This window comes from Esox lucius, chromosome 17 (genome assembly GCF_011004845.1).
Source record: "Esox lucius isolate fEsoLuc1 chromosome 17, fEsoLuc1.pri, whole genome shotgun sequence".
Classification (NCBI taxonomy): Eukaryota; Metazoa; Chordata; class Actinopteri; order Esociformes; family Esocidae; genus Esox; species Esox lucius.
In genome coordinates, this window is record NC_047585.1 from 44,494,292 (window position 1) to 44,521,093 (window position 26,802).

At 43.0% G+C, this 26,802-nt stretch overlaps 2 protein-coding genes across 6 annotated transcripts in view; one reads left to right on the forward strand and one right to left on the reverse strand.

The window, feature by feature from the left end:
• si:dkey-88i8.2 (solute carrier organic anion transporter family member 3A1) overlaps positions 1 to 26,802 on the reverse strand; it is a 45,395-nt gene that overhangs the window by 12,000 nt on the left and 6,593 nt on the right. For 2 of the 5 annotated variants that reach the window (XM_013138017.4, XM_013138016.4), the window contains 6 exons: positions 26,009 to 26,468; positions 12,491 to 12,589; positions 9,950 to 10,225; positions 8,832 to 8,996; positions 2,577 to 2,775; positions 955 to 1,090 (listed from right to left, as the gene is read on the reverse strand). In XM_013138017.4, coding sequence (XP_012993471.1) covers positions 955 to 1,090; positions 2,577 to 2,775; positions 8,832 to 8,996; positions 9,950 to 10,225; positions 12,491 to 12,589; positions 26,009 to 26,468 — 1,335 coding nt within the window. Of the gene's footprint in view, positions 1 to 954; positions 1,091 to 2,576; positions 2,776 to 8,831; positions 8,997 to 9,949; positions 10,226 to 12,490; positions 12,590 to 26,008; positions 26,505 to 26,802 lie in introns of all 5 variants that reach the window. The other 3 variants (XM_020055412.3, XM_020055414.3, XM_020055413.3) reach the window with 3 other exon arrangements.
• LOC105016656 (high choriolytic enzyme 2-like) lies at positions 15,840 to 17,383 on the forward strand. The gene has a single exon (XM_010880641.4). It carries the CDS (start codon positions 15,869 to 15,871, stop codon positions 16,643 to 16,645), a length of 777 nt encoding a protein of 258 aa, XP_010878943.2. The 5' UTR covers positions 15,840 to 15,868; the 3' UTR covers positions 16,646 to 17,383.

Below are 26,802 nucleotides of genomic sequence, written 5' to 3' on the forward strand. Positions count from 1 at the left end.
TACAACTAGAACCTGACACAGACTCCTACAATACACCTAGAACCTGACACAGACTCCTACAATACACCTAGAACCTGACACAGACTCCTACAATACAACTAGAACCTGACACAGACTCCTACAATACAACTAGAACCTGACACAGACTCCTACAATACACCTAGAACCTGACACAGACTCCTACAATACACCTAGAACCTGACACAGACTCCTACAATACACCTAGAACCTGACAGACTCCTACAATACACCTAGAACCTGACACAGACTCCTACAATACAACTATAACCTGACACAGACTCCTACATTACAACTATAACCTGACACAGACTCCTACATTACCACTATAACCTGACACAGACTCCTACATTACCACTATAACCTGACACAGACTCCTACATTACCACTATAACCTGACACAGACTCCTACATGACAACTATAACCTGACACAGACTCCTACATTACCACTATAACCTGACACAGACTCCTACAATACAACTATAACCTGACACAGACTCCTACATTACCACTATAACCTGACACAGACTCCTACAATACAACTATAACCTGACACAGACTCCTACATGACAACTATAACCTGACACAGACTCCTACATGACAACTATAACCTGACACAGACTCCTACATTACCACTATAACCTGACACAGACTCCTACATTACCACTATAACCTGACACAGACTCCTACATTACCACTATAACCTGACACAGACTCCTACAATACAACTATAACCTGACACAGACTCCTACATGACAACTATAACCTGACACAGACTCCTACAGTACAACTATAACCTGACACAAACTCATAAGTCAGAAATAAAAGAGCCTGACATGAAGCTGTGAGGGGAGGTAGTTAAATATGTAGTCAGTGGTAAATGAAATATGTCAGTTCCTAGTTAGTTAAATATGTAGGTAGGTCCAGAGACGTACAGGTTTGAGGCAGCCAGCGAAGCAGGCTGAGAGGTAGGTGACACCATTGGAGCCACAGACGGGGCTGACCGAGGCCGTGTAGCAGTTACAGCTGTTGATGCAGGTGTGCTCTGGTCTCTGCCAGGACCGCAGGGTCCTGGGAATGCAGGGTGCATGGTTTAATACGCAGTACAAAATCACTGTCAAAACATTAAAAACAGCTATTTATGCTATCTGTAATCCATCCCATGAGTAGGAAGGAATATGGCCACTTACTGACTTGGTTGGTCAACAGGGGACCAATTCGAAAAGGTTTGGTTTAACTACTGTAATGTAATGCACATAGTAATGAAGGGCTCAATTTAGTCTAACCCACATACAGAGGCTACTGAACCACAAACTCAACAGTATCTATACAGGAGCTCTTTTTCTAGTCTTGGCTATTGTGTAACTGCTACCAGACTAGTCTTGATACTGGATAAAACCTAAAACTACTACCAGACTTGTGTTGGGAACTGTGTAAAAACCTAAAACTACTACCAGACTTGTGTTGGGAACTGTGTAAAAACCTAAAACTACTACCAGACTTGTGTTGGTAACTGTGTAAAAACCTAAAAATACTACCAGACTTGTGTTGGGAACTGTGTAAAAACCTAAAACTACTACCAGACTTGTGTTGGGAACTGTGTAAAAACATAAAACTACTACCAGACTTGTGTTGGGAACTGTGTAAAAACCTAAAACTACTACCAGACTTGTGTTGGGAACTGTGTAAAAACCTAAAACTACTACCAGACTTGTGTTGGGAACTGTGTAAAAACCTAAAACTACTACCAGACTTGTGTTGGGAACTGTGTAAAAACCTAAAACTCCTACCAGACTTGTGTTGGGAACTGTGTAAAACCTAACTCTCTTACCAGACTGGTCTTGGTACTGTGTAATCTAAAACCCTGTTTACAAAAAAGTTGGGACGCTGCGTAAATTTCAATAGAAACAGAATGCAATGATGTGCAAATAATTTCAACCATATATTCAGCTGAAAATAATACAAAGACAACACATCAAATGTTGAAACTGAGACATTTTATGGTATCTTGAAATATATCTGCCCAGTTTGAATTTGATGCCAGCAACATGTTTCAGAAAAGTTGGGACACTGACAACAAAAGACTGGAAAACTTGTGTAATGCTAAAAAACTAAACCTGGTGGAATATCACACAACTAATTAGGTCAATTGGCAACAGGTCAGTAACATGATTGGGTATTAAAAGAGGATGGGTCTGTCAGAAGTGAGGATTGGGAGGGGTTCACCACTCTGTGAAAGGCTGGCAGGCAAATAGTGCAACAATTCAATTTAAGAATAACGTTTCTCAAAATACAATGACAAAGAGTTTGGGATCTCATCATCTACGATACATAATATCATTAAAAGAATCAGAGAATCCGGCGAAATCTCTATACGCACGGGACAATCCGAAACCCAATTTTGGATGGCCGTGATCTTCGGGTCCTAAGGGGGCACTCCATAAAAAACAGACATGGTTCTGTAGTGGAAATCACAGCATGGGCTCAGGAACACTTTGGAAAACCATTGTCTGTGAACATAGTACGTTGCTGCATCCACAAACGCCTTGGTACTCACTCGTTGCCATAGGCTACGGTAACCCCAGCGACGGGGCCAGTGTCGCAGCCGAGGAACAGGAAGGAGACGTAACAGGCAGTGGAGACCAGGTTGACCCCCATGGCCATGCGGATGGCCCCTAACGCTGACAGGTCTAACTTCTTGACCAGCAGGCCGCCCAGGAAGATTCCAAGACACGCACATGGAATGGCCGTCATGCCTACGAGAGTCAGACTCAGAATCAACTTCTTTCAACAAGTATACTAAGAACTGTGATGCTGCTGCACACCTCGATACACACAAAGTGCAATAGGCTATGGTTAGAGGTCAGGGATATGGAAAGGGTTAGAGGACAGGGGTTAGAATGATGGTTAGAGGTCAGGGAATAGGGTTATGGTTAGAGATCAGGGGTTAGGACTAGGGTTAGAGGTCAGGTGTAAGGACTGTAATTAGAGATCAGGGGTTAGGACTAAGGTTAGAGGTCAGGGAATTAGGGTTGGGTATCAAGAACCGGTTTCAAGTTGGAACTGGTTCCGAATTTACAAGAACAGTGGATTCGAAAAGACACGTGCAGTTCGATTGCGCATTTCAGTCGAGCATTTTACTGTCCATTAAATCACTTATCTGCCAGCACCTGCTACGCGGACGGCGGACCTAATGTCATGTCAAGACTCGACAATAACGATGGCCGATGGCCCCTTTCCAGTAAAATGTCAAATCGTGACTAATAAAACTAGCAAGTCAATGTCCCTGTCGGGCCACTGCAAAAAATAAATAAATAATTGAGGTAGAAAAAAGAATAATCGCGTGTATATCCTCCAGTTGTTTCGTAATCTGGCGCACGCACAAATAACTACCTTGTAGCTTCTTTCGCGCGCTGTTGGCCAGAAGAGTTGAGCAGTGATGTCTGGTGTTGTTTTTCCATAAAACATAAAAAAACTTACCTGAGTCGCTCAACTGAAGAAGGCAGCAAAGGATAACTACGAGCTCAAACGAAAGCGAACACTTTAACCCCTAAAAAAATTATTTACCAGTTTCGACTTAATGGAACTCAGATGCACAGATGCACTGTGTCGTCTGTCGTAAGTTCCAGACTATAGCGGACAAATGTTGGTCTTTTTACAAAAGCACTGGCAACAGTCCTTGACCAGCCATGGCAATAGCAAATAGCACCTGATCTGCATGACAGCATACATGACAGACAAGCGGGTGGCTCACAATAACTAAGACGGACCTTCACCATGGGGATGAATGTGTTTTGTTTAAAAGTCAAATGTTTTGTTGACCGTTGTCTTTTTATTCATTTTTATCATTAGAAATGTGATTAAAGAAATATATACATATTTTTATGTTTTATATATCCAGAATGCATTTAATAAAGGATTAAATTAACATGTTAAGTAACAAACGTATTTGGTTATGTTGTAACACTGATCAATTCCAACTTTTGGAAGGAGGGACAGTAAAAAGGTATTTGGGGCCAGTAAGTTTCAAACCCACTGGCCCGCAAAAAATATTAACGTTGAGCCCTGCATGGGGAAGTACATCAACAAAACAAGCCCGTAAGAACTGAGAAGACACTTCTGTTTACATCCTGGACCATGGCTGACCACAGCAAATGCTCAAACGTTTGGCTTAGCTTCCCCAAAATGTTGACGACACAGCAAAATGTAATATCTGCAGAAAAAACATTTAGTGCAAGGGAGAAAGCACTTCCAATGTGATGAAGCATTTACTTCAACATGGTGGGAATTTGAAGGAATGCAACGTGTTCAATGTGTTGCTGCCTCCCAGTTCCAGCTGACGCTGGGGACATGCTAACAGTAGCACCTATAGGTGTCATTTACACTGGGGATGCTGGGGACATGTCCTCACCACTTTTTGAAATGGCTAATTTTTGTCCTCACCACTTTTTGAAATGGCTGATTTTGTCCTCACCACTTTTTGAAATGGCTAATTTTTGTCCTCACCACTTTTTGAAATGGCAGATTTTGTCCCCGCCACTTTTTTGAAATGGCTCATTTTTGTCCCCACAACTTTTTTGAAATGGCAAATTTTTGTCCTCACCACTTTTTGAAATGGCTGATTTTGTCCCCACCACTTTTTTGAAATGGCTCATATTTGTCCTCACCACTTTTTGAAATGGCTGATTTTGTCCCCACTACTTTTTGAAATGACTGATTTTGTCCCCACCACTTTTTTGAAATGGCTGATTTTGTCCCCACCACTTTTTTGAAATGGCGCATTTTTGTCCTCACCACTTTTTGAAATTACTGATTTTGTCCCCACCACTTTTTGAAATGGCTGATTTTGTCCTCACCACTTTTTGAAATGGCTGATTTTGTCCCCGCCACTTTTTTGAAATGGCTCATTTTTGTCCTCACCACTTTTTGAAATGGCTGATTTTGTCCTCACCACTTTTTGAAATGGCTGATTTTGTCCCCACCACTTTTTGAAATGACTGATTTTGTCCCCACCACTTTTTGAAATGGCAGATTTTGTCCCCGCCACTTTTTGAAATGGCTGATTTTGTCCCCGCCACTTTTTGAAATGGCTGATTTTGTCCCCACTACTTTTTGAAATGACTGATTTTGTCCCCACCACTTTTTTGAAATGGCTGATTTTGTCCCCGCCACTTTTTGAAATGGCTGATTTTGTCCTCACCACTTTTTGAAAAGACTGATTTTGTCCCCACCACTTTTTGAAATGGCTAATTTTTGTCCTCACCACTTTTTGAAATGGCAGATTTTGTCCCCGCCACTTTTTTGAAATGGCTCATTTTTGTCCCCACCACTTTTTTGAAATGGCAAATTTTTGTCCTCACCACTTTTTGAAATGGCTGATTTTGTCCCCACCACTTTTTTGAAATGGCTCATATTTGTCCTCACCACTTTTTGAAATGGCTGATTTTGTCCCCACTACTTTTTGAAATGACTGATTTTGTCCCCACCACTTTTTTGAAATGGCTGATTTTGTCCCCACCACTTTTTTGAAATGGCGCATTTTTGTCCTCACCACTTTTTGAAATTACTGATTTTGTCCCCACCACTTTTTGAAATGGCTGATTTTGTCCTCACCACTTTTTGAAATGGCTCATTTTTGTCCTCACCACTTTTTGAAATGGCTGATTTTGTCCTCACCACTTTTTGAAATGGCTGATTTTGTCCCCACCACTTTTTGAAATTACTGATTTTGTCCCCACCACTTTTTGAAATGGCTGATTTTGTCCTCACCACTTTTTGAAATGGCTCATTTTTGTCCTCACCACTTTTTGAAATGGCTGATTTTGTCCTCACCACTTTTTGAAATGGCTGATTTTGTCCCCACCACTTTTTGAAATGACTGATTTTGTCCCCACCACTTTTTGAAATGGCAGATTTTGTCCCCGCCACTTTTTGAAATGGCTGATTTTGTCCCCGCCACTTTTTGAAATGGCTGATTTTGTCCCCACTACTTTTTGAAATGACTGATTTTGTCCCCACCACTTTTTTGAAATGGCTGATTTTGTCCCCGCCACTTTTTGAAATGGCTGATTTTGTCCTCACCACTTTTTGAAAAGACTGATTTTGTCCCCACCACTTTTTGAAATGGCTAATTTTTGTCCTCACCACTTTTTGAAATGGCAGATTTTGTCCCCGCCACTTTTTTGAAATGGCTCATTTTTGTCCCCACCACTTTTTTGAAATGGCAAATTTTTGTCCTCACCACTTTTTGAAATGGCTGATTTTGTCCCCACCACTTTTTTGAAATGGCTCATATTTGTCCTCACCACTTTTTGAAATGGCTGATTTTGTCCCCACAACTTTTTGAAATGACTGATTTTGTCCCCACCACTTTTTTGAAATGGCTGATTTTGTCCCCACCACTTTTTTGAAATGGCGCATTTTTGTCCTCACCACTTTTTGAAATTACTGATTTTGTCCCCACCACTTTTTGAAATGGCTGATTTTGTCCTCACCACTTTTTGAAATGGCTGATTTTGTCCCCGCCACTTTTTTGAAATGGCTCATTTTTGTCCTCACCACTTTTTGAAATGGCTGATTTTGTCCTCACCACTTTTTGAAATGGCTGATTTTGTCCCCACCACTTTTTGAAATGACTGATTTTGTCCCCACCACTTTTTGAAATGGCTAATTTTTGTCCTCACCACTTTTTGAAATGGCAGATTTTGTCCCCGCCACTTTTTGAAATGGCTGATTTTGTCCCCGCCACTTTTTGAAATGGCTGATTTTGTCCCCACTACTTTTTGAAATGACTGATTTTGTCCCCACCACTTTTTTGAAATGGCTGATTTTGTCCCCGCCACTTTTTGAAATGGCTGATTTTGTCCTCACCACTTTTTGAAAGCATTTGGTTAAAATGTTTTGAAAAATCAAGCAAACCAATAAATGTTAAAGGTTTATTTGTACAAAATAAAACATGCAATGCAGTTTAGATACAGAAAGAAACAATGTACATTGTCCAAAAAAAGTTACTTAAACAAAATAAACTTTTATTTTAGAATGTTCCCCCATAATGTTTCCATGGCGACGCGTCATATTTGTCACGTGACACACTGCAGCCACAATAACACTGTATGACAGATATCACTTTTATTTCCTTTTTCCTTAAAAATATTCACAAACTTGCTTACCATGTCATCAACTATCTGATATTCCGATTCTCAAATACATGTAAGTGAGTGTGTTTTGGTCTTTTAAAAACCTTTATAAATAATCTTGATCTACATGAGATGGGTCCTGCAATTTTGTCCTGTCAGTCGGATTTAGAGCACATAATTCATCAGTTTCTCATGAAATACATACAAGAAAGTGGCCGGTGAACTGTGAGAAGAACAGAGTAAACTTAATAGTTACTTCCACCTATGTTTGTCTGATATGAATAACACTTCGGCAAATTATATTTGAATAGATTGTTATTGCTGCTTCCACAGCCATCAGTGTGTATTTGACAAACTCCAAATGTATTATTTTACTCGTGCTTATGTGTATTGAAATGCCTGAAACCTAAAATAAACATTATGAGGTTGAAAACACTGCATAGTTGTGATATATGACAGCGCTGAGCGCGTCCGACTCTGGCCAGCCCACGTGTGAAAGCACAGTTTGAATCTGGCAGTTAAGCGACGTCACTGAACATTTTAAATACAATGTGGGGCCGTACTCTCAGGGGCACAGAAGTAAATATCCCATATATGCGACCATAACGGTCATTTTTAATGCTGAGTATTTTCGTGTTGTTGACTGGCCTACGCTATGCGGGGCCGTTATTCCATATTTTTCCCGTCTTGCTGTAATGTTTTTTTCATCTGATCTTTTGTCCCCACCACTTTTCAACACAAACTGACGCCCCTGGTAACGTCTCACGCTCAGGTACACAAAACACAGTACGGCTGTCAGTCTTCTTCTATAATACTATTTTAATTTAATTCCTTATTATTTATAATATTGGTGTTATATTCAAATATTAATCCTCAAATTTAGCACATCAACATATTGTTACTTAGACATCAACAGCTACCACAGTGAGCTAGCCAACATGGGGGAACTTACTGGTGGCATAAATTAGCTTACTATAATATGTATCATAACTATTGTTAAACATAACCTACCAACCTACCAGCTTGCTTTTCATTTTTTTTCTTGAAAACTAGAAAGCCCGATTATAACAGTAGTTATTCCTTATAAGAAATAATATTTATGTTTTATTAATGAAGGGAAAAAGAAACCTTCCTGAATCCTGCCAACTATTGACAGCTGACTGATTATAGCCTAAATGTGCAAAGAATAAAAGTTAGGCAAATTATCCTTCTTGAAATATGTTTTATTTCTTCTCTCCCAAAAATGTTGGAATCAGAACCGGGATTTGATAAGAACCAGATTCGATAAGTAGAATCGGAATCAATGAAATTGAAAGGATACCCAACCCTACTGGGAATTAGGCTTCAGTTAGAGGTCAGGGGTAAGGACTAGGGTTAGAGGTCAGGGAATAGGGCTATGGGTAGAGGTCAGGGGTTAGGAAGATGGATAGAGGTCAGGTTAGGACTATGCTTAAATGTCTGGGGTAAGGACTAAGGTTAGAGCTCAGGGGTTAGGATAAGGGAACTGGGCCAACGATACTGTGAATTCAAACCAGGTTTTATAGATATTATTAATATAACAAATAGCAGACGGTTTAAATGTAGTACTTATCGCTTCAGAGCTATACAGAGATCTGTGATCACTGACGGTTGAGGGTCTGTGAGTAAATGAGACAACGTCCTTGTTTGTGACTCACCTAGCAGCTGATTGGCTGAGGAGGTGGTGAGGTTGAACTGCTGTTCCATATACTTCCCTAGGAAGGTAGCGAAGCCCGCAACCACGGCGATCTCCATGCAGGCCGCCAGCGAAATGCAGGTGAACACAGGGTTGGAGAGGAGATGCTTAGTCACCTTGGGGATGACTGTCCAGGAGGGTGAGAGGGAAACAGACCAAGACAATCGAACAAGAGCTTGACAACTGGTGGTCATTTCTCAACCCAAGGAAACAGCATATAGTATCATCTAACCTCCCCCTCCATAACTCCCCATTACTCCACCCTCTGGCCCCTCTATCACAGCATATAGTATCATCTAACCTCCCCCTCCATAACTCCCCATTACTCCACCCTCTGACCCCTCCATCACAGCATATAGTATCATCTAACCTCCCCCTCCATAACTCCCCATTACTCCACCCTCTGACCCCTCCATCACAGCATATAGTATCATCTAACCTCCCCCTCCATAACTCCCCATTACTCCACCCTCTGACCCCTCCATCACAGCATATAGTATCATCTAACCTCCCCCTCCATAACTCCCCATTACTCCACCCTCTGACCCCTCCATCACAGCATATAGTATCATCTAACCTCCCCCTCCATAACTCCCCATTACTCCACCCTCTGACCCCTCCATCACAGCATATAGTATCATCTAACCTCCCCCTCCATAACTCCCCATTACTCCACCCTCTGACCCCTCCATCACAGCATATAGTATTTTGATGCATGTGGAAGAGGCATACATCAGTACATGTCTGTTTTTACAACAATGACGTCACCTGTGACAGCAGACCTCCCCTCACCTCGGAGGTGCTGGCCTCAGACCTCCCCTCACCCCGGAGGTGCTGGCCTCAGACCTCCCCTCACCTCGGAGGTGCTGGCCTCAGACCTCCCCTCACCCCGGAGGTGCTGGCAGCAGACCTCCCCTCACCTCGGAGGTGCTGGCCTCAGACCTCCCCTCACCTCGGAGGTGCTGGCCTCAGACCTCCCCTCACCTCGGAGGTGCTGGCAACAGACCTCCCCTCACCTCGGAGGTGCTGGCAGCAGACCTCCCCTCACCTCGGAGGTGCTGGCAGCAGACCTCTCCTCACCTCGGAGGTGCTGGCAGCAGGTCAGGCCGCTGTTGGCCTCCAGGCTGTGAATGGCTCCGTTAGCGCCCCGGCTCCCCTCGTAATCCCCGGACAGGGACTGGGGCAGCATGGCCTGCTCGCTCTCCCCCCCGCCGCTGTCCCCATCCTGCTCGTCCAGGGACTGGGGAAACCCGAACATGAAGAGGGCGGAGACGAAGAGTAAGGCACCGCAGAGCAGGAAGCCCCCCCACCACGCCCCAATCCACCGAGGGTCATCAGGGCCGATGTCCAGCTTACCTGGTGACACAGGTGGACGTAGTTTAATGTACAGAACATAACATCCATATAACATCATGCATATATCGTGTAATATATTCTGTATAAAACACACATATAAAGTATTTACATATAATATGTTGGACATAATATGTGTATCTGTTGCCAGATTATTCAAGCATTTTAAATAACAGCAACCAATCATTAATAAAGAGATACAATATCACAATATAAAGAGGTTAATATACTGTATATTATTCAAATACTGAGCCATATTGTATGCTTACGAAATATAAGTAAAAATAGCTAATAATTTACTTATATATCTATATATGTGTGTGTGTAATGTAATTATGCTGTGATTAAGGGATCAGAGGGCTTTCTGAAATTGTATATCTAATTTCAGGAGGGATGGGTTGGAAGGATCCTCTTTCAAACACACACCATGCTGAGATGAAATCACTTCAAAAATAAGAATATTCTGATGCCATGCAGAGCAGTGTGTCCATGCTGTAAAAGTAAAATCTGATGCCATGCAGAGAAATGTGTCCATGCAGTAGAAATAGAATGTGATGCCACGCAGATCAGTGTAGTCCATGCAGAAAAAATAGAATGTGATGCCATGCAGAGCAGTGTAGTCCATGCAGTAAAAATAGAATGTGATGCCATGCAGAGCAGTGTAGTCCATGCAGTATAAATAGAATGTGATGCCATGCAGAGCAGTGTAGTCCATGCAGTATAAATAGAATGTGATGCCATGCAGAGCAGTGTGTCCATGCAGTATAAATAGAATGTGATGCCATGCAGAGCAGTGTAGTCCATGCAGTATAAATAGAATGTGATGCCATGCAGAGCAGTGTAGTCCATGCAGTATAAATAGAATGTGATGCCATGCAGAGCAGTGTAGTCCATGCAGTATAAATAGAATGTGATGCCATGCAGAGCAGTGTAGTCCATGCAGTAAAAATAGAATGTGATGCCATGCAGAGCAGTGTAGTCCATGCAGTATAAATAGAATGTGATGCCATGCAGAGCAGTGTAGTCCATGCAGTATAAATAGAATGTGATGCCATGCAGAGCAGTGTAGTCCATGCAGTAAAAATAGAATGTGATGCCATGCAGAGCAGTGTAGTCCATGCAGTAAAAATAGAATGTGATACCATGCAGAGCAGTGTAGTCCATGCAGTAAAAACAGAATCTGATGCCATGCAGAGCAGTGTAGTCAATGCGGTAAAAATAGGATGTGATGCCATGCAGTACAAGTGAGTTAAGCACAACAGGTGGTGATCTTAGAGACAAATAAACAGCTTTTATTTAACAAGCCCCTCCCACCAACAGAACACATAGCGAGGTGGGAAATTCAGGCGGCGTCCCTTCACTTAAGGTTGTGATGTGTATTACATAGAAATAAGAATGAATAAAATATCTATTTCTATAATGGAGCCTTCTAACACACTTCATACAGTTTTCATACATGCCGTCGCTTGAATATATTGAAAATAAAAAGTAAAAAAAATAAACAAGTATTATGGAATAAAACCAGAGGTGACAATATCGTATGTAGTTCCAAACCATTGAAGAATTTAAAAGGTATTGCAGTATTAAAAGATACTCAGGTTCGGGGTCAATTCAATTCAATTCTAGTCAATCCAGGAAGTACACACACAATTCCAAATGAAATCCTCTCGGATACTTTTCCATTGGAACTTTGGAAATGTTCATATGTTAAGTAATTGTTTTTTTCTCACTTCCAACACTGACTCTATGACTGCTACTTCATTGAGTAGGATGGACAAACCACTAATGGCTTGTGTGGTTGTTCCACCAGGCTATCTAAATGCAGCTGGGTTGTGTGGTTGTTCCACCAGGCTATCTAAATGCAGCTGGGTTGTGTGGTTGTTCAACCAGGTTTTTTAAATGCTGCTGGGTGGTGTGGTTGTTCAACCAGGTTTTTTAAATGCTGCTGGGTGGTGTGGTTGTTCCAACAGGCTATCTAAATGCTACTGGGTTGTGTGGTTGTTCCACCAGGCTATCTAAATGCAGCTGGGTTGTGTGGTTGTTCCACCAGGCTATCTAAATGCTGCTGGCTTGTGTGGTTGTTCAACCAGGCTATCTAAATGCTACTGGGTTGTGTGGTTGTTCCACCAGGCTTTTTAAATGGTCTGCACCTGGATCGGAGCACCTGCTAAATCATAAACAATGTAAAAACGTTCCTTTCTGAAGGAACTTGATTTAAATCCAAACTGACCCCAACCCTGGACATCGTCCTAATTCAAAGTGACTCACTTGTGTCGATAAACACAGCATCCACGTAAACTTTGGTACAGAGTGATCCTAATATGAAGCCACAGGCCGGCCCAAACACCAGCGTGGAGAACACAATGCCTAAAGACAAAAATAGACGAAACACTTTGAAATCACATAAAAATAGACAATACACCTTTTAAATAACATCAAAATAGACAATACACCTTTTAAATAACATCAAAAGAGATGGAAGAATGTCTTACTGTTTGGCAATCATTTTGACATAAGGAGGTTATTTTCATAAAATGTGAAATAATATGTAGTTCCCGCTGTTGGACACAGGGGGGCGCCAGGACCCTGCCCTGTCTTTGTGTTGTCACTTGGTTTCCTGTGGAATTTGCTATAGAAATTCAAGAAACCAGCAGTTATGTTTTTGGTCTTTATTTAAATTTTTAACAGTTCAAATTGAATTTTGAGAGATGAAATCAGCAGAAACAGCCAGGATTTCATAGCCCTGTGGAATAGGGAGTGGACAGCCTCAGCCCTGGACCCTTCTGAGAGAGAGGGAATTTTAAATCACGCCCATGAAGGACAACGGAGCCATCGCTCCGGAAGACACTTGGAGAAGAAAGGAATGGGTTAATCAATAACATGTAATTATCAGGAGTTACACTGGAAAGACTGCAGGGGAAACAGAAAACGGACTTCCAATTTCATTAGACTTCTGTACAATAGCATGGCCATTGTCTGTGGAAGGGAAGGGTTTCTCGTCCTCAGTCGGTTCTGTTGGTTCCATTAAGGCACAGATAAGAGTATTGGTCTGATAAAACTGAGTTGAAATAGAGTTTTATACCCAGGTCTGCTACTTTCATTAAATAGTAAAATGATCGTCTTCATTACTGTTATTTAGCCCGGTAAGTATGACTTACGTTATTGTGACAACAATCTGGGAGCACTTTGGGTTGTAACTGCCTTGCTCTGATACTAAAGGTTCAATCTAGCAACCTTTCCATCGCTGGTCAGATGCCACTAGGCTATATTCCCCCAACAATATCATCCTAGCTGAGGAAACAGAGGTACTGTTTCTGCGTAACTCTGATGATAAGATGCAATTGATTATGGCCACATAAACTCTGCTGTTCTGAACCTGGTGGTACAGCTCAACAACATCACACTCCATTACCCAGCCTCCCCCTCTCTGACCCCACCTTTACCCAGCCTCCCCCTCTCTGACCCCACCTTTACCCAGCCTCCCCCTCTCTGACCCCACCTTTACCCAGCCTCCCCCTCTCTGACCCCTCCATTACCCAGCCACCCCCTCTCTGACCCCACCTTTACCCAGCCTCCCACTCTCTGACCCCTTCATTGCCCCGCCTCCCCCTTTCTGACCTCTCCTTTACCCAGCCTCCCCCTCTCTGACCTCTCCATTACCCAGTCTCTCCCTCTCTGACCCCTCCATTACCCAACCTTCCCCTCTCTATCTGACACATCTACCCCCTAATCCTGGCAAGGCGCCAATCTGCCAGTCTGCCAGTCAAAAGGCAGAAGTGGCATATCAAGTCTTTATAACTGTTGCATTGATTAAGTACCTGGGGGACAAGCAATGTTTACACACCTGTAGTCTATAAATGGAAAGGCAATTATAGTCTATTTCATGTCTGCCTGTATATCAGTCTGTCTGGCCAACCTCCCTCCCTGTCTGTCTGTCTGTCTGTCCATTGTTCTCTAGAAACAGTTGGAGTCTGTTTTCTTAGAGACGGAGCAGCCTGGCCTTATGGCAACCGAACACAACTAGAATGTCTGTTGTTGCAGTTTGCCGGCATAGACAGTAATGTTCCAATGTCTCTATACTATCAGATAGTCCAATATTATATAATGTTCTAATGTCTCTATACTATCTGATAGTCCAATATTACATAATGTCCTAATGTCTCTATACTATCTGATGGTCCAATATTATATAATGTTCTAATTTCTCTATACTATCTAATAGTCCAATATTATATAATGTTCTAATGTCTCTATACTATCTGATGGTCCAATATTATATAATGTTCTAATTTCTCTATACTATCTAATAGTGCAATATTATATAATGTCCTAATGTCTCTATACTATCTGATAGTCCAATATTATATAATGTTCTAATGTCTCTATACTATCTAATAGTCCAATATTATATAATGTCCTAATGTCTCTATACTATCTAATAGTCCAATATTATATAATGTTCTAATGTCTCTATAATATCTGATAGTCCAATATTATATAATGTTCCAATGTCTCTATACTATCTGATAGTCCAATATTATATAATGTTCTAATGTCTCTATACTATCTGATGGTCCAATATTATATAATGTTCTAATGTCTCTATACTATCTGATGGTCCAATATTATATAATGTTCTAATGTCTCTATACTATCTCATAGTCCAATATTATATAATGTTCTAATGTCTCTATACTATCTAATAGTCCAATATTATATAATGTTCTAATGTCTCTATACTATCTGATAGTCCAATATTATATAATGTTCTAATGTCTCTATACTATCTGATAGTCCAATATTATATAATGTTCTAATGTCTCTATACTATCTAATAGTCCAATATTATATAATGTTCTAATGTCTCTATACTATCTGATAGTCCAATATTATATAATGTTCTAATGTCTCTATACTATCTGATAGTCCAATATTATATAATGTTCTAATGTCTCTATACTATCTAATTGTCCAATATTACATAATGTTCTAATGTCTCTATACTATCTGATAGTCCAATATTACATAATGTTCTAATGTCTCTATACTATCCTATCTGATAGTCCACTACTATATAAACAGGGTGTTGGTGTTTCTCTGTTTTAACAAAGCAACTATAACCAACATCGATGATGACTGTGTTTGAGATAACATGGCAAAACCAGGTCATCAGTTACCTAGTCCCACCCAGACCCAGATTAACCCTAATGGGTAGATGCTAAATTGTACACAGAGTGGCTTGTTTGCATGTCTAAACAATACAGGCACTTTAAACATTATGTTATTAACTGTGTAGAGTGTTGCAACAATGTGCAAATAGTGTGAATCACAAAGGAAAATAAAAACATTTCTCTCTCTCTCTCTATGTCCTAAGTGAGTCCCAAAGTAAACTGTAGGCTGGGTGGTGGAGTCCTCCCTTCAGAGAGTTAACTGAGACAACAACATGGACCCCAACCCTTAATCCCCCTGCCGACACACCTGTAGAGGCCTGAATAAAAGCCCAGGACTTCCCGGACCAAATCACTCATCAAGCCTCAGTTCCGCAGAGCCTCACCGAAGCATCTCCAGGACCAAGAATCCATCTCGAGTATATCCACCGTAAACGCCAAGGAGCCACCCAGAGTCTCCCCTCTCCACACACCGAAGATGGAGCAGACCACCTCCCTCACCCTCCTGGTAATACTTGGCCTCGCTCGGGCCCTACCCATGCAGACCGATCATCCCCACGCCGAGGACTACACAGAGAGAATTCTGACTGCCAACCAAGGCTCCGATCAGTTACTGATGGAGGGAGACCTGGTGGTCCCGAGAACCCGGAACGCCATGGTGTGCATGCAGGGGGGAAACAGCTGCCTGTGGAGGAAGGATTCCAGCGGACATGTTGTGGTGCCCTACATCATCGAAGACAACAGGTTCTCTCCCTCCGACAGGCAGAAGATAAAGTCCGCCCTCCTGTCTTTCCACGACCTCACCTGCGTTCGCTTCGTGCCCCGTGGGGACCAGGAGGACTACATCAGCTATGAGAGCTGGAGAGGCTGCTTCTCCACGCTGGGCAGAGTCGGGGGGAGACAGACTGTCTCACTTAACAGCGCCGGCTGTATCTTAAACGGCATCATTCAGCACGAGACCCTCCACGCTCTGGGTTTCGGGCATGAGCACACCAGGAGCGACCGCGACCAGTACGTCACGATGAACTGGAGTAACATCGACCCCAGCGACGCAGTCAACTTTGACAAACAAATCACCAACAACCTGGACTCTCCCTATGACTACAGCTCTGTCATGCACTATGGAAATAAAGCCTTCTCCATTAACGGAAAGGAGACCATCACCACCATACCCAAACCGAACATGCCCATCGGCCAGAGAGTCAGTATGTCCGACAGCGACATCCTAAGGATCAATGAACTGTACAACTGCTGACAGTAGTGTGTAGAGACTGGAGGGGGTAATGATGTTGACAGTAGTGTGTAGAGACTGGAGAGGGTAACGATGTTGACAGTAGTGTGTAGAGACTGAAGAGGGTAACGATGTTGACAGTAGTGTGTAGAGACTGGAGAGGGTGACGATGTTGACAGTAGTGTGTAGAGACTGGAGAGGGTAACGATGTTGAAAGTGGTGTGTAGAGACTGGAGAGGGTAACGATGTTGACAGTGGTGTGTAGAGACTGGAGAGGGTAACGATGTTGACAGTGGTGTGTAGAGAATGGAGAGGGTAACGATGTTGACAGTGGTGTGTAGAGACTGGAGAGGGTGACGATGTTGACAGTAGTGTGTAGAGACTGGAGAGGGTAACGATGTTGACAGTAGTGTGTAGAGACTGGAGAGGGTAACGATGTTGACAGTGGTGTGTAGAGACTGAAGAGGGTAACGATGTTGACAGTAGTGTGTAGAGACTGGAGAGGGTAACGATGTTGACAGTAGTGTGTAGAGACTGGAGAGGGTAACGATGTTGATAGTAGTGTGTAGAGACTGGAGAGGTTAACGATGTTGACACTACTTCTAACACAATAAGCTTAAGTCTTTTCATGACCCCTATGTTTAAATAAAGCAATGTGCTAAATGACTCATGTACAGTTGCTTCTTTAGAGCTATGAGAGATAACCCTATGAGAGATAGCTAACAATCATTTTCACAATATTTTTTCAATCTTATCATGCCAGGAAGCCAAGGAAACAACAATAAAGAAAAATATTATTAACCATTGTGGGTGTACTCCTGTATAGAAAATAATACTATCATTGATGTTCTTGTCTCTAACCGTCTAATTTACTTCCTGCTCCTGTCCACTGTTGTAAGAGGTTCTTAGGAAAACAAAAGAAACATATACACACGGAGTCCTATCTATCAGGAATAGAGTTTTTATAGTATACATTATACCTGAAATGGAATAATTTTTAGGAAGGAAACAGAAACCATTTAGTTTTTAAAATCTTATTTCATATATTTCAGAGGTTACTCTCCCAAATTTGGTTCTATGTAATAACTGGTCATTTTCTACAGTTTCTCTTGAACCTCCAATTTCTAAACCAGACAAGCCCACATGGGGTCGCAAGCCTTGGTTTGAGAAAACACTGTATTCAGCAGTCAAATATTGCTGGTTTTCCAAATGTCGAAATCTGTCTTGTCATTTTTTAAGAGCATATTTTTCACCATGTCGACTTGGAGATTCAAACTAGTAAATGAACATCAATAATCAAATGAAGTAAAGGTGGTCAGATTTACAGGTGCTTAAGATACAGAAAGACAATATACAAACATCTCCAGGTACGAAGGGACAAGATACTGTCCAGGATACTGATACAGGAGCCAGAATGAATATTATGCTACTAAAGTCCTGTCCAATCCTGAAACATAATGAATGCTATGCTACTAGATTCCTGTCTAGTTAGGGCCAGTAATGAATGTTATGCTACCTGAGTCCTGTCTAATCAAGAAGCAACAAGGTCAGCAGAAGGACCTTTATTCACCTGGTTACATTACAGACCTGGCATGAATAATGGCCTGTTTCAGCCGGCACAGGGCACAACGCCATCATGCTGCTTGGGCCTCAACAAAGGTGTTCCCTAAAGAGGCCCAAATAAAAGTCTCCAATTGATGTGATTGGATGCCAGGTGTTGAGAGCTGAGGCAGCGCCAAGCACAGAGACATACAGTGGATATAAAAAGTCTACACATCCCAATTAAAATGCCAAGTTCTTGTGATGAAAAAGAATGAGACAAAGATAAATCATGTCAGAACTTTTTCCACCTTTAATGTGACCTATAACATGAACAATTCAATTGAAAAAAATCTTTGAGGGAAAAATAAATAAATAAAGAACTCACAATAACCTGATTGCATAAGTGTGCACACCCTTAAACTAATACTTTGTTGAAGCACCTTTTGATTTTATAACAGCACTCAGTTTTTTGGGGTAGGAGTCTATTAGCATGGCACATCTTGACGTGGCAATATTTGCCCACTCTTCTTCGCAAAAGCCCTCCCCCCTGACTAATGCCCCGGTTCCAGCTGAAGAAAAACAGCCCCAAAGCATGATGCTGCCACCACCATGCTAGTACGTGCCAGAAATTCCTGCAGTTCCTTTAATGTTGCTATAGGCCTCTTGGAAGCCTCCCTGACCAGTTTTCTTCTCGTCTTATCGTCAATTTTGGAGGGACGTCCAGTTCTTGGTAATGTCTCTGTTGTGCCATATTTTCTCAACTTGATGATGACTGTCTTCACTGTGTTCCATGGTATATCTAATGCTTTGGAAATTATTTTGTAGCCTTCTCCTTACTGATATCTTTCAACAATGAGATCCCTCTGATGCTTTGGAAGCTCTCTACGGACCATGGCTTTTGCTCTGAGATGCAACCAAGATAATGTCTGGAAAGTCCTATTAGAAGAGCTGAACTTTATTTGTGATTAATCAGAGTCACTTTAATTGATGGCAGGTGTGTAATGACTTCTATTTAACATGAGTTTGAATGTGATTGCTTAATTCTGAACACAGCCACATCCCCAGTTATAAGAGAGTGTGCACACTTATGCAACCAGGTTATTGTAAGGTTTTTATTTAAAATGTTTCCCCCTCGAAGATTTTAGTTTTTCATTTGAATTGTTCACATTATAGGTCACATTAAGAGTGGAAAAAGTTCTGCATTGATTTATCTCTCATTCTTTTACATCACAAAAACCTGCCATTTACACAGGGGTGTGTAGACTTTTTATATCCACTGTACCTCTTTAGCCTCACCCCCACACAGCACTGGGGACCCTGGACTGGACTACCCACCACCACACAGCACTGGGGTCCCTGGACTGGACTACCCACCACCACACAGCACTGGGGACCCTGGACTGGCCTACCCACCACCACACAGCACTGGGGACCCTGGACTGGACTACCCACCACCACACAGCACTGGGGACCCTGGACTGGACTACCCACAACCACACAGCACCGGGGACCCTTGGACTTGACTACCCACAACCACAAAGAACTTGGGTTGGACCCGATTAAACTATCAATCAATCAATCAAAATTTATTTATAAAGCGCTTTTTACAACAGCAGTTGTCACAAAGTGCTTTACAGAGACACCCGGCCTTAAACCCCAAGGAGCAAACAACAGCAGTGTTGAATTTCAGTGGCTAGGAAAAACTCCCTAAGAAGGTCGAATTTTAGGAAGAAACCTAGAGAGGACCCAGGCTCAGAGGGGTGACCAGTCCTCTTCTGGCTGTGCCGGGTGAGATATTAAGAGTCCAATTGGAATAATAAATACATTTCTCTTGGCTAAATCCAGAGTATATTCGATTTTAGACTAGGTCAGAAGTATGACCAGGTGGACAAGGACAGGAACAGCAACGGTCCCCCCAAACCAGGTAATCCGCAGGTGTGGACCAGGACCTCATCTCCTTCTAAAATTTAAAATTGGAGGAAACTGAGAAAAGTTAGTAGTACATCCCTCATGTCCCCCAGCACAATAATATAGCAGCGTAACACCTTGGAAACTGAGACGGGGGGGTCCGGTGACACTGTGGCCCTACCCGGGGGAGGCCCCGGACATGGCCCAACAGGCAGGAAATCAATCCAACCACATTGCCAGGCATCAACCAAAGGGACACCCACCAACCGCAACCCCCCTGAATGAGGGCCGAGTATTGCTAGCAGCGTACAGCCCAACTGCACAAGTGCACAATAGAGAGTCAACAACAAGCCAGTGACTCTTCCCCCGAAGGGCATTGGAGGGAGGGCATCCCAGTGGCGACGAGAGCCCACCTGGCAAGACAGCAAGGGTGGACAGTATCAAGCCTACTGGTCACCTTCACGCCCCCGGGCCAGGCTACACCTAATTATAAACCGTGCTGTAGAGATGAGTTTTTAGTAGACACTTGAAAGTTTGCACTGAGTTTGCATTTCTAACCTTAATTGGCAGATCATTCCACAGGAGTGGAGCTCTATGAGAAAAGGCCCTGCCGCCAACTGTTTGTTTAGAAATTCTAGGTACAATTAAAAGGCCTGCATCTTGCGATCTAAGGTTACGTGTAGGTATGTATGGCTGGATCATTTCAGCAAGGTAAGTAGGAGCAAGTCCATGTATTGATTTATAGGTTAACAATAAAACCTTAAAATCAGCCCTAACCCTAACAGGCAGCCAGTGTAAGGATGCCAGGACAGGAGTAATGTGTTCTACACAAATTAACCTGCTTAGACTGAACGACACTGTGTTCGGGAGGTATTCAGACCAGTTTTCCACATTCTGTTACGTTACAGCCAATGGATACATTTTCTTTTCCTTACTGACCTACACACAATAACCCATAATAACAGTGATGAGTGAGGAAGTCCCTCTGGAAGGTTATCCCTCAACACAGGAACTCCGGAGCTCTGTCAGGGTGACCTCCCTGCCCAAGGCCCCTTCTCCCAGATTGCTCTGTTTGGGATGGAAAGCTCCAGGAAGACATACCACATAATGGACTCTAATCAAGTTGTAAAAACATCTCAAGGATGATCAGTGAAAACAGAATGCACCTACGCTCATTTTCGAGGGTCATATAAAAGGGTGTAAATACTTATGTAAATATTCTAAAAAACTTTTTTTGTTTCGTCATTATGTGGTATTTGATGAACAAATGTAATCCATTTTAGAAGTGTAACGTTAGAAAATCGAGAAAAGGGTGCCATTTTGGAAACGGCGTGTTTCCAGTTTAGATAATTGATGTCCATAAGTGACCAGTACAGTAGAAACAGTTGTATGTAGTGATCTGTGCAGTAGAAAAAGGTGTATCTAGGTGATCTGCACAGTAGAATCAGGTCTATCGAAGAGATCTGCACAGTAGAAGCTGGTGTATTCAGGAGGTCTGTACAGTAGAAACAGTTGTATCTAGGAGGTCTGTACAGTAGAAGAAGGTGTAACTAGGAGGTCTGTACTGTAGAAGCAAGTGTAACTAGGAGGTCTGTACAGTAGAAGCAGGTGTATCTAGGAGGTCTGTACAGTAGAAGCAGGTGTATCTAGGAGGTCTGTACAGTAGAAGCAGGTGTATCTAGGAGGTCTGTACAGTAGAAGCAGGTGTATCTAGGAGGTCTGTACAGTAGAAGCAGGTGTATCTAGGAGGTCTGTACAGTAGAAGCAGGTGTAACTAGGAGGTCTGTACAGTAGAAGCAGGTGTATCTAGGAGGTCTGTACAGTAGAAGCAGGTGTATCTAGGAGGTCTGTACTTGCCAGCCCTATAGTAGGGGATAATCAGTCTAGCACAACACACCAGTCAATATGGCAAAGCTTGTCCAGCAAGATTCATTTTACTTTAACATTCTGTAGCTTGATAGGCTTGTACTGTAGGAGCCCATACACATAACAACAGGCTGTTTCAGCTGATCCAACACTATTTGAGCCCTAGATAAGAGTAGTTGTTTTTTATATTCATTATTGGCTGTAACCACCTGGTAACATTGATCTACTCAGGATTAAAGTTTCCTTCCCTCCCACTTACTGGTAAAGGTGGCGGTCACGGTTCGTAAGGGAAGCTACTAACGTGAGTGTAGCCAATATTAAAACCCATTTTCATCCCACATTATTACAAACTTCACCTATGAATCGTAGGTTGGTATAACATCCAAATGAAACCACCTACACCGATCAGCCATGACATTATGACCACCTGCCTAATATTGTGTAGGTCTGTGTCAAAGTAACATCCACATGAATGGCAGGACCCAAGGTTTCCCAGCAGAACATTGCCCAAAGCATCACACTGACTCTGCCAGCTTGCGTCCTTCCCATAATGCATCCTGGTGCCATGTGTTCCCCAGGTAAGTGAGGCATACACACCCGGCCATCCACATAATGCAAAAGAAAACGTGATTCATCAGACCAAGCCACCTTCTTCCATTGCTCCGTGGTCCATTTCTGATGCTAACATGCCCTTTGTAGCCGTTTTCAGCAGTGGACAGGGGTCAGCATGGGCACCCTGACTGGTCTGCATTTACGCAGCCCCATATACATAAAACGGTGATGCACTGTGTATTCTAACAACTTTCTATCAGTACCAGCATTAACTTTTTCAGCAATTTGAGCTACTGTAGCTCGTCTGTTGGATCGGACCACACGGGCCAGCCTTCACTCCCCACATGCATCAATGAGTAGAGGGTTGTGGGTGGAGGGTGGTGGGGGGAGGATTGTGGGGGTAAAGTGGTGAGGGTAGGGTGGTGGGTGGAGGGTGGTGGGGGGAGGGTGGTGAGTAGAGGGTTGTGGGTGGAGGATTGTGGGGGTAAAGTTGTAGGGGGAGGGTTGTGGGTGGGGGATTGTGGGGGGAGGGTTGTAGGGGGAGGGTTGTGGGTGGAGGATTGTGGGGGTAAAGTTGTGAGGGTAGGGTGGTGGGTGGAGGGTTGTAGGGGGAGGGTTGTGGGTGGGGGATTGTGGGGGGAGGGTTGTAGGGGGAGGGTTTTGGGTGGGGAGGGTTTTGGGGGGAGGGTTGGGCAACTGGAGTGCAGAAGAACCTATAAGATATTGTTCGTAGTGACTCAACAGCTCAAAACACATGGTCTACCAGGTCAGTTAAGTCCAAAACAGATGAATGACTATGTCATTAGGACTACATAACCTTGTGACACAGATGAATGTAGTGACCATACCATTAAGACTACATAATCTTGTGACACAGATGAATGTAGTGACTATACCATTAAGACTACATAACTTTTTAACACAGATGAATGTAGTGACTATGCCATTAAGACTACATAACTTTGTGAGACAGATGAATGTAGTGACTATGCTATTTGGACTACATAACATTGTGACACAGATGAATGTAGTGACTATGCTATTAGGACTACATAACATTGTGACACAGATAAATGTATTGACTATGCAATTATGACTACATTACCTTGTGACATAGATGGAATGTAGTGACTATGCTATTACGACTACATTACATTGTGACACAGATTAATGTAGTGACTATGCTATTAGGACTACATAACATTGTGAATGGGGCAAGAAGCAATCACTCTGTCTCTCTATTAACATATAGGGGGATTTATATATAGATAACTATACGCAAATATTTAAACAAACACAAATGTTGGGATAATACCACTTTTGAAAGCAGATCCTGGTAGCCAGGCAATCTAGCCATTAGATTGTCAGGAGATTTTATCCCAGAGCTCGACTGGTTAAAAAAATGAATTCTACCAGTAATGAATTAAATTAACCCTGATTTCCCAATGTGGCAGGCACCCGGACCATTCCAATTCAGAGGGGTGGGAGGCACCCGGACCATTCCAATTCAGAAGGGTGGGAGGCCCCTGGAACATTCCAATTCAAAGGGATGGCAGGCACCCGGACCATTCCAATTCAGAGGGGCGAGGTGTTGAAGTAAGATTTTGGTCGGACCTTGTGTTCAATTGACGAATTCATTTTGCTTTATGTAATTTTAATTTGATAGTACATCCAGAGATAATCCTAGTTTGTTAGATATTTTTGACACTAGTAAAGTATATTTAAGAATACCTAAAGGTTGGTTGTAGTGGATTCCTCTGGGGTGTACAGTGGGACAGAATGGTCTCTCTTTTGGAACAGCTACATAGTTTTCTGCCTGTTAACCTGCCTGTGGTACTGATGACACACAACCTCACCACTGTCTCTTACTATCTCATCACTCTCTGTAGACACACAGCTCCCACAGTGACTCGAATCAGAGGACAGACCTCTGGGGATGGGCAGCCGCAGTCCCCAGGGCTTCGATTGGTGCCACACATTCGCTAATAGCTATAAACCCACCGTGGTCTTTGGAATGCAATCAGTTCAAACGGGTGGGTTAGTTCCAGGGCTGAGGGAAAGAGTGACACCTATCAGGACATTGAGCACCGTAGCAAAGGTGAATTGTAATCAGTTAACTAATCAAAGCTATTTTATACAGCCCTTGTTACACCAGCAGTCCACACAAAGTGCTTACACAGATACCAAAACCAAACCATCAGTTGTTGAAGCACGATGTGTTCCAAAGTGCTCTGCTCTCACTCGCTGGGGAAATGACATTGACTATGACCTCATGAGACACCATGCCTGACAAACCCTCACCACCAAACAAACTAACTGGGAGGTTAAGCACCTAAACAGGATCTGCTAGTCATTATGTCGTAAGGCAGTGGTATTCAAATCTGGACCTCAACGCCAGTTCCACACTTTTTTTCAATGCAACCCTCTAATCAAGAACCTATTTAGACCTGCTACACTGTGTGTGTGCATTTAGTGATGAGGTAGAACAGAAAACCAGCTAGATTTGAATACCAGCCTTCTAAAGAATGCATACCTTGGATTCAATTTAAGGTTTAGTTATTTGTTGATATGCAGTGTAAGGGTTAACGTGGTTATTGTGATCAGGGTAAGTGTGATTGGGGGTTAGTGTGGTTAGGGGTTAGTGTGGTTAGGGATCAATGTGGATGGGGGTTGGTGTAGATAGGGGTTAGTGTGGTTAGGGGTTTGTGTGGTTGAGGTTAGTGTGAATAGGAATTAGTGTGGATAAGGGTTGATGTGGATAGAGGTTTGGGTGGTCAAAGTTAGTTTGTTCAAGGTTAATGGGGTTGGGGTTAGTGTAGTTAGGATTTAGGTTATTAGGGATTAGTATGGATGGGGGTTGGTATATATAGGGATTCATGTGGTTAGGGGTTAGTGTAGTTAGGATTTGGGTGATTAGGGATTAGTGTGGATGGGGGTTGGTATATATAGGGATTCATGTGGTTAGGGGTTAGTGTAGTTAGGATTTGGGTGATTAGGGATTAGTGTGGATGGGGGTTGGTGTAGATAGGGGTTAGTGTGGTTAGGATTTGAGTGATTAGGGATTAATGTGGATGGGGGTTGGTGTAGATAGGGGTTAGTGTGGTTTGGGGTTAGTGTAGTTAGGATTTGGGTGATTAGGGATTAGTGTGGATGGGGGTTGGTGTAGATAGGGATTAGTGTGGTTTGGGGTTAGTGTAGTTAGGATTTGGGTGATTAGGGATTAGTTTGGATGGGGGTTGGTGTAGATAGGGGTTACTGTGGTTAGGGGTTAGTGTTGTTAGGATTTGGGTGATTAGGGATTAGTTTGAATGGGGGTTGGTGTAGATAGGGGTTAGTGTGTTTAGGGGTTAGTGTAGTTAGGATTTGGGTGATTATGGATTAGTTTGGATGGGGGTTGGGGTAAATAGGGGTTAGTGTGGTTAGGGGTTAGTGTAGTTAGCATTTGGGTGATTAGGGATTAGTGTGGATGGGGGTTGGGGTAAATAGGGGTTAGTGTGGTTAATGTGGTTGTTAACTCACCTATATAGAGGGAGGAGTCTTTCCTCTTAACGTGGTCGTCTATGTAGGAGACCCCTAGAGGCTGTACAGGCGTGGCCCCGATGCCCAGCAGTACCTGGGCTCCTATCAGCAGAAGGTACATCATATTGGTGTTGGACTTGTTCCCACAGAGAAAGGCGGAGTCTCTGCCTTCGGTCCTGGTCATGTTGGAGCACACGTCCCGACCATCCTCCGCGTGCCAGCCGTCCCCGGCCTCGTACTCGTACTGGTGCGTCAGGAACTCTGGCAGGGCGGAGAGCAGGGCACCCAGCGCCATGACGATGCCCCCGCAGCCAATCAGACGTGGGCGGTGGGCCTTGGCACCGAAGTAGCTGACAAACAGGATGAGGGCCAGGTTGCCGATCTCGAAGCTGCTGGCGATGACGCCCACATCGGCGGACTGGAGGTTGAAGCGCCGCTCCAGCGTGGTCAGAACACTCACCTGGAAGAGAAACACAGCGTGCCGCCAATCTGTGTCCTGTGAGGGTTAAGAAAGGGCTTGGGGTGTTCACCTGCTGTACTTCCTGTGACCTATAGAGATGCACATTAGGCTAATGCAACAATTAGCATATGATGGAGTTTGATTTGAGTGTAAATCAAATTAATTTGCTAAATTAGCTGTAAGATTTGTATTAATGAAATCCGTTGTGCAGGGCCGTTTAAAGGGCCCTTTAAAATGTCTGTCCTCAGGTCACCCAACCAGGCAGGCCAGAACGTCCTTCTTCCTCCCAGGATTGCAACTAGGCTACAGATGTTCCCTCCCTCCTCCCTTTCTT

Excerpts from the sequence above, each read along its gene's own strand:
- LOC105016656 (XM_010880641.4), top strand. The coding sequence starts at position 15,869 with ATGGAGCAGACCACCTCCCTCACCCTCCTGGTAATACTTGGCCTCGCT.